Source organism: Mustela nivalis (genome assembly GCF_964662115.1).
Source record: "Mustela nivalis genome assembly, chromosome: 19".
NCBI lineage: Eukaryota > Metazoa > Chordata > Mammalia > Carnivora > Mustelidae > Mustela > Mustela nivalis.
Window position 1 is genome coordinate 6,841,521 of NC_139038.1, and position 12,632 is coordinate 6,854,152.

General features: G+C 40.5%; 2 protein-coding genes and 1 long non-coding RNA gene across 5 annotated transcripts in view; 2 read left to right on the plus strand and 1 right to left on the minus strand.

Annotated features, from left to right (window-relative positions):
• LOC309854061 (cytochrome P450 3A12) overlaps positions 1–12,632 on the plus strand; it is a 45,874-nt gene that overhangs the window by 32,483 nt on the left and 759 nt on the right. For all 3 annotated transcript variants that reach the window (XM_082712755.1, XM_082712756.1, XM_082712757.1), the window contains 3 exons: positions 3,008–3,168; positions 4,418–4,644; positions 11,421–11,583. In XM_082712755.1, the coding sequence (XP_082568881.1) occupies positions 3,008–3,168; positions 4,418–4,644; positions 11,421–11,583 (551 nt within the window). The remainder of the gene's footprint in view (positions 1–3,007; positions 3,169–4,417; positions 4,645–11,420; positions 11,584–12,632) is intronic.
• Positions 1–12,632, plus strand: part of LOC309854063 (cytochrome P450 3A12-like) — a 106,883-nt gene that overhangs the window by 32,480 nt on the left and 61,771 nt on the right. The gene's annotated exons all lie outside the window — the stretch shown is intronic.
• The window catches only part of LOC309854084, a 59,711-nt gene continuing 58,561 nt past the window's right edge, over positions 11,483–12,632 (minus strand). Inside the window, exon 2 of the long non-coding RNA XR_014306087.1 lies at positions 11,483–12,115. This is a non-coding gene — a long non-coding RNA (uncharacterized lncRNA). The remainder of the gene's footprint in view (positions 12,116–12,632) is intronic.

Genomic DNA, 12,632 nt, shown 5'->3' on the forward strand with positions numbered 1-12,632 from the left:
TAATTTAGATTGTTAATTTTCTCAGCTTTGTCTCTGTAAGTCCTTTCATTTGGGTTCCTGTGTTCTTTTTTTCCTTTCAACTTCTTTTTTTTATGTTTTCAGTAGACTTTATTTATTTTAAAAGATTTAGTTTATTTGTTAGTGAGAGAGCTAACACAGGAGAGGGAGAGGCAGACAGAAAGAGAAGCAGTCTTCCTACTGAACAAGGAGACCAACAGGACTTTATCCCAGGACTCTGGGATCATGACCTGAGCTGAAGGCAGACACTTAACTGACTGAGCCACACAGGCATCCCAATAGACATTATGTATTTTTAAAAAAGATTTTATTTATTTATTTGAGAGAGAGAGAGAGAGAATAAGAGGAGAGATGGTCAAAATGAGAAGCAGACTCCCCATGGAGCTGGGAGCCCGATGTGGGACTTGATCCCAGGACTCTGGGATCATGACCTGAGCCAAAGGCAGTTGCTTAACCAAATGAGCCATCAGGCAGCCCTAGACTTTAATTATATTCTTTGCTTATAATTTATTTAAAATTCAGTATTACTCTTGTGATTTAAGCATTTCTTCTGTGCTGCAATAAACTTAAAAAAATTTATTTATTTTCAGCATAACAGTATCATTATTTTTTTCACCACACCCAGTACTCCATGCAATCCGTGCCCTTGAAAATATCCACCACCTGGTACCTCAACCTCCCACCCCCCCGCCACTTCAAACCCCTCAGATTGTTTTTCAGAGTCCATAGTCTCTCATGATTCACCTCCCCTTCCAATTTACCCCAAACCCCTACTCTCTAACTGCCTATGTCCTCCATGCTTTTTGTTATGCTCCACAAATAAGTGAAACCGTATGATAATTGACTCTCTCTGCTTGACTTATTTCACTCAGCATAATCACTTCTAGTCCCATCCATGTTGCTACAAATGTTGGGTATTTGTCCTTTCTGATGGAGGCATAATACTCCATAGTGTATATGGACCACAACTTCCTTATCCATTCGTCCGTTGAAGGGCATCTTGGTTCTTTCCACAGTTTGGCAACCATGGCCATTGCTGCTATAAACACTGGGGTACAGATGGCCCTTCTTTTCACTACATCTGTATCTTTGGGGTAAATACCCAGGAGTGCAATGGCAGGGTCATAGGGAAGTTCTATTTTTAATTTCTTGAGGAATCTCCACACTGTTCTCCAAAGAGGCTGCACCAACTTGCATTCCCACCAACAGTGGAAGAGGGTTCCCCTTTCTCCACATTCTTTCCAACACATGTTGTTTCCTGTCTTGTTAATTTTGGCCATTCTAACTGGTGTAAGGTGATATCTCAATGTGGTTTTAATTTGAATCTCCCTGATGGCTAGTGATGATGGACATTTTTTCATGTGTCTGATAGCCATTTGTTTGTCTTCTATGGAGAAGTGTCTGTCCATATCTTCTGCCCATTTTTTGATATGATTGTCTGTTTTGTGTGAGTTGAGTTTGAGGAGTTCATTATAGATTCTGGATATCAACCTTTTATCTGTACTGTCCTTTGCAAATATCTTCTCCCATTCCGTGGGTTGCCTCTTTGTTTTCTTGACTGTTTCCTTTGCTGTGCAGAAGCTTTTGATCTTGATGAAGTCCCAAAAGTTGATCTTCGCTTTTGTTTCCTTTGCCTTTGGAGACATATCTTGAAAGAAGTTGCTGTGGCTGATATCGAAGAGGTTACTGCCTATGTTCTCCTCTAGGATTCTGATGGATTCCTGTCTCATGTTGAGGTCTTTTATTCATTTCGAGTTTATCTTTGTGTATGGTGTAAGAGAATGGTCGAGATTCATTCTTCTACATATAGCTGTCTAATTTTCCAAACACCATTTATTGGAGAAACTGTGCTTTTTCCACTGTATATTTTTTTCTGCTTTGTCGAAGACTAACCATTAGGGAGATTCAAATTAAAACCACATTTAGAAGGTGCTTTGGTGAGTGCTGTGAAGTGTGTAAACCTGGTGATTCACAGACCTGTACCCCTGGGGATAAAAATATATGTTTATAAAAAATAAAAAATTAAAAAAAACCCCACCACATTTAGATACTATCTTACACCAGTTAGAATGGCCAAATTTAGCAAGACAGGAAACAACATGTGTTGGAGAGGATGTGGAGAAAGGGGAACCCTCTTACACTGTTGGTGGAAATGCAAGTTGGTGCAGCCACCAACTTGTGGAGATTCCTCAAGAAATTAAAAATAGAGCTGCAATTGCACTCCTGGGTATTTACCCCAAAGATACAGATGTAGTGAAAAGAAGGGCCATCTGTACCCCAATGTTTATAGCAGCAATGGCCACGGTCGCCAAACTGTGGAAAGAACCAAGATGCCCTTCAACGGACGAATGGATAAGGAAGATGTGGTCCATATACCCTATGGAGTATTATGCCTCCATCAGAAAGGATGAATACCCAACTTTTGTAGCAACATGGACGGGACTGGAAGAGATTATGCTGAGTGAAATAAGTCAAGCAGAGAGAATCAATTATCATATGGTTTTACTTATTTGTGGATCATAACAAACAACATGGAGGACATGTGGAGATGGAGAGGAGAAAGGAGTTGAGGGAAATTGGAAGGGGAGGTGAACCATGAGAGACTATGGGCTCTGGAAAACAACCTGAAGGTTTTGAAGGGGCGGGTGGTGGGAGGTTGGGGGATCCAGATGGTGGGTATTAAGGAGGACACGTATTGCATGGAGCACTGGGTGTGGTGCAAAAACAATGAGTACTGTTATGCTGAAAAGAAATAAAAAAAAACAATAATAATAGTATACGCCATGGGAATAACCAAGTCAAGACAACTTCTGGGTTTTCTGGCTCTGTAAAATAGACATCAGAGTGCAAACCACTGTGAGTTTGACTCTGGATTGTTTTTAAATTTTCCCCCAAAGGAACTGTGTGTTTCAAATAGATTTCTCATCATCTAAAATGTGGTATTTTATATTCATCTGTTTTAGTTCAAATGTCTTTCTTCTCCTTTTAGCTCTGTCTGATCTGGAACTTGTGGCCCAATCTATTATCTTTATTTTTGCTGGCTATGAGGCCACTAGCACTTCTCTTTCTTTCCTTGTGTATGAATTGGCCACTCACCCTGATGTCCAACAGAAACTGCAGGAGGAGATTGATGCAACTTTCCCCAAGAAGGTGAGTGGGTCCTACTGAGGAAGGAGTCAGAATAGGCTTGATTATATCTCAGTAACAGATTAGCTCTCAAATCCAGAGTGTTTTCATAAAAAGGTTTACTTATAACACTCATTTGCATGTCCAGCATGGGGGTGAGACTTTGCTTCATGTAGTTATTTGGTGGAACTGGGGAGAGAGGTTCCACTTTCTTATACCTGTATTATCTGGAACTTGGAAACTAATTGTTGGCTGGGGAACAAGGAACTAAACTCCCAGCTTATGAAGAGACCTGGCCTCGGGGGCTGGAGTACCTTATTGGGCAAAGAGTGAACCCCCAGACCAACAATGAGGAGACCTTTCCAGCAACAGAGGTTGGGGCTAAGATCTGATTCCCTTCATAATATTCTCTAGAACTGAAATTGTGTTCCCTTAGTTGGTGGCATCCAGTCCTATCCCTCTCTTCCCCTATTTGTGTTGAAAGGAACTAGTGTCTCCCCCAGTTATAGTTTTTATGTAATACAGTGTTTCTCTCTAAATATTGTAAATATAATTGAAAAGATATAAAGCAGGATATTTCCACTAGAAGAGTTTATGTGGAAGAGGAGATATTTTCTGTTACACGTTCTTCTTCTATGGTGTGGGTGTGTGACCTCTGTTTTGAAAGGAGATGGTGACTTCAACATACTTCACTTATGACTAAGGATCAGAGGGAAGGCTAAATAAAATAAGATAAAGATAGGGAGGGAGACAAACTATAACTCTTAAGTATAGGAAACAAACTGGGGGTTTCTGGAGGGGAGTGGATGAGAGGATGGGGTAAGTGGGTGATCGGCATTAAGGAGGGCACCTGATGTAATGAGCACTGGGTGTTATATGCAACTAATGAATTATTAAATTCTACACCTGAAACTCATAATACACTATATGTTAACTAAATTGAACTTAAATAAATAACTAAAAAAAAAAACCCCATTAAGTGTCACAGTCTAGTCTCTTTTGTTCACATGAGGAAGAAAAATCACTACCTAGGAAGGATTTCAGACCCTGATTAGGGGATTGTCCCAGCTGTCTCCCCTCGTCATTACTATTGCTCACATGTCAGCGGGCCACTGAGCAGGTCAAAGGACATGGTAGATATGAAAACGCCCATAAATGCCCTTTATCAAAATTCATGATTCTTAGATGTTCCTAACTTTAGTAGTAGTGTATAAAGTGAGTTGAATGATGATTCCACATCTCAATGTATCAAAATCTGTTTCTTTCCTTCCAGGCACCACCTACTTACGATGACCTTGTACAGATGGAGTATCTGGACATGGTGTTGAATGAAACTCTGAGATTATACCCAATTGGTGGTAGAATTGAGAGGGTCTGTAAGAAAGATGTGGAGATCAGTGGTGTGTTCATTCCCAAAGGGACAGTGGTGATGGTGCCAGTCTTTACTCTTCATCGAGACCAGGATCTCTGGCCAGAGCCTGAGGAGTTCCGTCCTGAAAGGTACAGGGAACCCTGGATTGGGGACCCCCCCCTCATTTTGGAGGATATTCTGATATTTCCTTCGTATAGATGAGAAACATGTGGCTGACAATTATTTATTTGTACATCTTTTTGTTTTTAGAAGTATTTTTTATTATGAGATGATCATTGTAAAAATTTTGCAAAGCCTAGTTGGGAAAAAAGAAGATTAATGTCATCACCAGTCACATACATCATTATTAATCATATGATATATGTCCTTGTGGATATTTTTCTATGCATATAGATTAATAAAAATTTAGATTTTTTTTTAGTGTTCCAAGATTTACTGTTTATGCACCACACCAGTGCTTAATGCAATATGTGTCCTCCTTGATACCCACCACCAGGCTCACTTAACCCCCCACCTACGTCCCCTCCAAAACTCTCAGTTTGTTTCTTAGAGTTCACAGTCTCCCATGGTTCATATCCCCCTCATATTTTCCCAATTCACTTTTCCTTTCCTTTTCCTAATGTCCTCCATCCTATTCCTTGTGCTCCACAAGTAAGCAAAACCATATAATTGACTTTCTCTGCTTGACTTATTTCACTCAGCATAATCTCCACCAGTCCTGTCCATGTTGATACAAAAATTGGGTATTCATCCTTTCTGATGGGGGCATAATATTCCATTGTATGTAGAAGATTTTATGAAGATATGGTCCCTAGCTATATGTAGAAGAATGAAACTCGACCATTCTCTTACACTGTACACAAAGATAAACTCAAAATGGATAAAAGATCTCAGCGTGAGACAGGAATCCATCAGAATCCTAGAGGAGAACATAGGAAGTAACCTCTTCGATATCAGCCACAGCAACTTCTTTCAAAATATGTATCCAAAGGCAAAGGAAACAAAAGCAAAGATGAACTTTTGGGACTTCATCAAGATCAAAAGCTTCTGCACAGCAAAGGAAACAGTCAAAAAAACAAAGAGGCAACCCACGGAATGGGAGAAGATATTTGCAAATTACAGTATAGACAAAAGGTTGATATACGGGATCTATAAAGAACTCCTGAAATTCAACACACACAAAACAGACAATAATATAAAAAAATGGGCAGAAGATATGAAAAGACACTTCTCCAATGCAGACATACAAATGGCTATCAGACACATGAAAAAATTTTCATCATCACTAGCCATCAGGAAGATGCATATTAAAACCACATTGAGATACCACCTTACACCAGTTCGAATGGCCAAAATTAGCAAGACAGGAAACAAACATGTGTTGGAGGGGATGTGGAGAAAGGGAAACCCTTTTCCCATTGTTGGTGGGAATGCAAGTTGGTGCAGCTACTTTGGAGAACAGTGTGGAGATTCCTCAAGAAATTAAAAATAGAGCTTCCCTATGAACCTGCAATTTCACTCCTGGGTATTTACCCCAAAGATACAGATGTTGTGAAAAGAAGGGCCATCTGTACCCCAATGTTTATAGCTGCAATGGCCAGGGTTGCCCAACTGTGGAAAGAACCAAGGTGCCCTTCAATGGACGAATGGATAAGGAATATGTGGTCCATATACACTATGGAGTATTATGCCTCATCAGAAAGTATGGATACCCAACTTTTGTAGCAACATGGACAGGACTGGAAGAGATTATGCTGAGTGAAATAAGTCCAGCAGAGAGAGTCAATTATCATATGGTTTCACTTATTTGTGGAGCACAACAAACAACATGGAGGACATGTGGAGATGGAGAGGAGAAGGGAGTTGAGGGAAAATGGAAGGGGAGATGAACCATGAGAGACTATGAACCCTGAAAAACAATCTGAAGGTTTTGAAGGGGCGGGGTTTGGGAGGTTGGGGGCATCAGGTCGTGGGTATTATGGAGGGCACGTATTGCATGGAGCACTGGGTGTGGTGCATAAACAATGAATTCTGTGACACGGAAAATAAATAAATTAATTGATTAAAAAAAGATATGGTCCCTGTATACAATGATATTATATTTTTTAACTACTTAATGTAACAGTAAGCTTTAAACAACATACTGTATTTGTGTTTGTGATTATGCATATATCATAGTATATATTATCATTATCCTTTTTTTTCACTTTATTTTTTTTTAATTTTTAATTATTTTTTTATTTTTTATAAACATATATTTTTATCCCCCGGGGTACAGGTCTGTGAATCACCAGGTTTACACACTTCACAGCACTCACCAAAGCACATACCCTCCCCAATGTCCATAATACCACCCCCTTCTCCCAAACCCCCTCCCCCCAGCAACCCTCAGTTTGTTTTGTGAGATTAAGAGTCACTTATGGTTTGTCTCCCTCCCAATCCCATCTTGTTTCATTGATTCTTCTCGTACCCACTTAAGCCCCCATGTTGCATCACCACTTCCTCATATCAGGGAGATCATATGATAGTTGTCTTTCTCTGCTTGACTTATTTCGCTAAGCATGATACGCTCTAGTTCCATCCATGTTGTCGCAAATGGCAAGATTTCATTTCTTTTGATGGCTGCATAGTATATGTGTATATATACCACATCTTCTTGATCCATTCATCTGTTGATGGACATCTAGGTTCTTTCCATAGTTTGGCTATTGTGGACATTGCTGCTATAAACATTCGGGTGCACGTGCCCCTTTGGATCACTACGTTTGTATCTTTAGGGTAAATACCCAATAGTGCAATTGCTGGGTCATAGGGTAGTTCTATTTTCAACATTTTGAGGAACCTCCATGCTGTTTTCCAGAGTGGCTGCACCAGCTTGCATTCCCACCAACAGTGTAGGAGGGTTCCCCTTTCTCCGCATCCTCGCCAGCATCTGTCATTTCCTGACTTGTTGATTTTAGCCATTCTGACTGGTGTGAGGTGATATCTCATTGTGGTTTTGATTTGTATTTCCCTGATGCCGAGTGATAGGGAGCACTTTTTCATGTGTCTGTTGGCCATCTGGATGTCTTCTTTGCAGAAATGTCTGTTCATGTCCTCTGCCCATTTCTTGATTGGATTATTTGTTCTTTGGGTGTTGAGTTTGCTAAGTTCTTTATAGATTCTGGACACTAGTCCTTTATCTGATATGTCGTTTGCAAATATCTTCTCCCATTCTGTCAGTTGTCTTTTGATTTTGTTAACTGTTTCCTTTGCTGTGAAAAAGCTTTTGATCTTGATGAAATCCCAATAGTTCATTTTTGCCCTTGCTTCCCTTGCCTTTTGCGTTGTTCCTAGGAAGATGTTGCTGCGGCTGAGGTCGAAGAGGTTGCTGCCTGTGTTCTCCTCAAGGATTTTGATGGATTCCTTTTGCACATTGAGGTCCTTCATCCATTTTGAGTCTATTTTTGTGTGTGGTGTAAGGAAATGGTCCAATTTCATTTTTCTGCATGTGGCTGTCCAATTTTCCCAGCACCATTTATTGAAGAGGCTGTCTTTTTTCCATTGGACATTCTTTCCTGCTTTGTCGAAGATTAGTTGACCATAGAGTTGAGGGTCTATTCCTGGGCTCTCTATTCTGTTCCATTGATCTATGGGTCTGTTTTTGTGCCAGTACCATGCTGTCTTGATGATGACAGCTTTGTAACGGAGCTTGAAGTCCGGAATTGTGATGCCACCAACGTTGGCTTTCTTTTTCAATATCCCTTTAGCTATTCGAGGTCTTTTCTGGTTCCATATAAATTTTAGCATTATTTGTTCCATTTCTTTGAAAAAGATGGATGGTACTTTGATAGGAATTGCATTAAATGTGTAGATTGCTTTAGGTAGCATAGACATTTTCACAATATTTATTCTTCCAATCCAGGAGCATGGAACATTTTTCCATTTCTTTGTGTCTTCCTCAATTTCTTTCATGAGTACTTTATAGTTTTCTGAGTATAGATTCTGTGCCTCTTTGGTTAGGTTTATTTCTAGGTATCTTATGGTTTTGGGTACAGTTGTAAATGGGATTGACTCCTTAATTTCTCTTTCTTCTGTCTTGCTGTTGGTGTAGAGAAATGCAACTGATTTCTGTGCATTGATTTTATATCCTGACACTTTACTGAATTCCTGTATAAGTTCTAGCAGTTTTGGAGTGGAGTCTTTGGGGTTTTCCACATATAGTATCATATCATCTGTGAAGAGTGATAATTTGACTTCTTCTTTGCCGATTTGGATGCCTTTAATTTCCTTTTGTTGTCTGATTGCTGAAGCTAGGACCTCTAGTACTATGTTGAATAGCAGTGGTGATAATGGACATCCCTGCCGTGTTCCTGACCTTAGCGGAAAAGCTTTCAGTTTTTCTCCATTGAGAATGATATTTGCGGTGGGTTTTTCATAGATGGCTTTGATGATATTGAGGTATGTGCCCTCTATCCCTACACTTTGAAGAGTTTTGATCAAGAAGGGATGCTGTACTTTGTCAAATGCTTTTTCAGCATCTATTGAGAGTATCATATGGTTCTTGTTCTTTCTTTTATTGATGTGTTGTATTACATTGACTGATTTGTGGATGTTGAACCAACCTTGTAACCCTGGAATAAATCCCACTTGGTTGTGGTGAATAATCTTTTTAATGTACTGTTGAATCCTATTGGCTAGTATTTATCATTATCCTTTTTAAGACAATGGGGCTTTTTTTCCTTTAAGTTTTTCTGCTTTCTCTAGCTGTCTGAGTTTACTCCTCACCGTCTCACATTCCATATTTGCAACCCTGGGCCACCGTTTCTGCTAGCTGTAGTTGGAGAGCAGCAGCTGTGGAACTGAGAGTTCATGTCTCTGACAGGAGGAACATCCTCAGGAGCACATAGACACACAGGCCTGTGCCAATGGCTGTGGTCCTGTGCCAGCTTCCACCTCTTTCAGCATCTGGGGTTCATCCAGAGCAAGCTCATCTGCTCTCTAGCTGTCTGAGCCATCCTCCTTGGAGGGGTCTTGAGCTTTCTCTTCTAATGATTCAGAGCAGAGTCCCAGTTTGGGTGCTGCTTGAATTCTTTTTTAAAAAAAATTATTTTAAATTTATTTTCAGCATAACAGTATTCATTATTTTTTGCACCACACCCAGTGCTTCATGCAATCCGTGCCCTCTATAATATCCACCTTGAATTCTGCTACAGTCCATGCTTTCCTGTTTTTTGTATTGGTGAGCAAAATTTGGATGAACGTTTTAGGGATTTAGATGTTTAGCTCCGGCCTCTAAGCTCCCCGATGGCAGAGCCCCTGTCCTGTTGCATGGCGTCCCTAGTGCTAGCAGTGCATCCACACATAGTGCTTGCTGAAAGATCTCAAAATGACCAAGTCATCTGTTTTCTGTACCAGGAGACCTGCTGGTTCCCAGAAGCTCAGCAGTTCCCTCTCCTGTAGCTTCTCTAATGGAAACCAGGGAGGACTCCTGATACTTGTCTGTGATTCATTCAGTCACAAGAGGAAATGCTTATCTGTGTGTGTCAGGGACTGGACCAGGCAGTATGCAATCCATGTATTAAAAATGACTATTATGGATAATTTTGTTAAAGATTTTATTTATTTGATGGGCACCTGGGTGGCTCAGTCATTAAGAGCTGCCTTCAGCTTGGGTCATGATCTTAGGGTCCTGGGATCGAGCCTCAGATTGGACTCCTTGCTCAGTGAGAAGCCTGCTTCTCCCTCTCTCGCTCCCCCTGCTTGTGTTCCCTTTCTCACTGTGCCTCTTTCTCAGTCCAATAAATAAATAAAATCTTTAAAAAAAAAGATTTAAAAAAAGATTTAAAATCTTTTTTAAGATTTTATTTATTTGCGTGAGAGAGAGGGAGAACGAGCACAAGTGGGGGAAGGGGCAGAGGGAGAGGGAGAAGCAGGCTCCCCAGTGAGCAGGGAGCCCAACATAGGGCTTCATCCCAGGACCCTGGGATTATGACCTGGGCTGAAGGCAGATGCTTAACCAACTGACCAACCCAGGTGCCCCTATTGTGGAGAATTTTGATACATGCACAAGCATATTATATAGACACAAGTCTATGAAATACTTTACATGAATCTATATGTGCCCATCACCTGCCCAACAAACACTAACCCATGTCAGCTTCCCCATCCATGCACTGTTATAATTCCTTATCTGTTTTCCGTATTACATTAAAGGCATATCATCAGTTAATATTCTAGTATCTTCTCTATAATATAGTGAGTTTTAAATAGTACCTCACCACAATGCCATTATCACTTTTCATTGATATAAATATGGAGGAAAAAATTTTGAATAAATTGTAGGTCTAACCTTTAAGGCGTTTATAGCTTTGTGGGACAGATAGACCAAAATTCAGTAATTAGAGTGATTATTCATAACTGTGAATATGATTGTAGTGGAGTCATATCACATGCCTAGGTAAATCATCTGAATATTGGTTGGGGTGGTCCTAGCAGGAGGGTAAGGAGGTAAAGGGAAAAAACAACAATGTAAACCATGGGAGGCATTTGTCCTGCTTCCTTTTTCCATGGATATATGACCAACATCAGTCAGTGGAGGCAAGATCCTACATTTCTTTCAATCAGGTTCATTTCTTGCTTGCCTTTCAGCTGGTGAACATCTCACTACCCTGAATATAATTCTAGTGTTTAAGATAAATCTTTTCAAAAGCATTCCTCCCATCTCTTCAACAAGACTGAATGCCCCCATAGAGGAAGGGGTATAGAACAGCCTGTAGCTTATAATTGTCACAGAATAGTGTAGCAGGACTTCTGTAACCAGCCTATCAAATTTCCTATGTACCCCTGGTTGAGAACTCCAAATATATAGCTCTTGTGGTTTTTATGTTTCCTAACCTGTTTCCAACTTGTATTGTGGAACCAGGTTCAGCAAGAAGAAAAAGGACAGCATAAATCCTTATACATATCTTCCTTTTGGAACTGGACCCCGAAACTGCATTGGGATGAGGTTTGCGATCATGAACATGAAACTTGCCCTTGTCAGAGTCCTGCAGAACTTCTCCTTCAAACCCTGTAAAGAAACACAGGTCAGAGAGAGCACTTTCTGTAAAAAGAATGTTTTATTGTATTTTTTTTTAAACTAAGGGATATGGAATAGAGCTGTGTGTGTGTGTGTGTGTACTCATTCATGCCTAGTAATTTGTTCTATCAGCCAGAGAATCTATTTGAAGACTTCTGTGATGTTCAAGGGCCCTTCTGTTCCTGAGTACCATATCTGTTGTTCATGACCACCCAACCATAAGGGTCACATGGTCAGTACAGTTCATGTGACATCATTATACACAGACTGATGACCTTGAGCAATATTTTAAATTTCTTTTAAGTTCACTGAAGGGAAGGAACCAAGTTGTGCACAGCCATGACTCGCAGTGACAACCACGATGTGACTTTTGAACAATGCTCTTCTCCACCACAACTTACAGACTTATAGACACCTATAGACTTATAGACACAACTTATAGACACTCTGGTGACCAAGGTTCTCAAACCCTCATTGTATGTGGGAACCAGTGAGTTTGTGAAAAATCCTGATGCCCAGGTCATTTCAGAAACTCTAATCTAAGTCACCCAGAGTGTGGCTTTATTTTATTTTATTTTATTTTTTAAGATTTTATTTATTTATTTGACAGAGAGAAATCACAAGTAGATGGAGAGGCAGGCAGAGAGAGAGAGAGGGAAGCAGGCTCCCTGCTGAGCAGAGAGCCCTATGCGGGACTCGATCCCAGGACCCTGAGATCATGACCTGAGCCGAAGGCAGAGGCTTAACCCACTGAGCCACCCAGGCGCCCCCAGAGTGTGGCTTTAAAGGTACCCTCGTGATTCTCAAGGGCAAGCAAGGTTGAGAATCTGATGTGAAGCATGTCTGCCTGATGTGAAGGACTCCCAGGGTCCAGGCTATCCTGTGTACGTGGCTCCACCTTCTTCAAGCCTGGCTCAGCCAGGCTGTGCTTCTTTCCCATCCCAATCGGTCATCATGAATGGATGTTTCAATGAGAGAGTGTGTTTAGCAGTGTATATGTCCATACAAAAAAAATGTGGAATAAACACTCAGGAGTCAACATATAAAAAATTAACT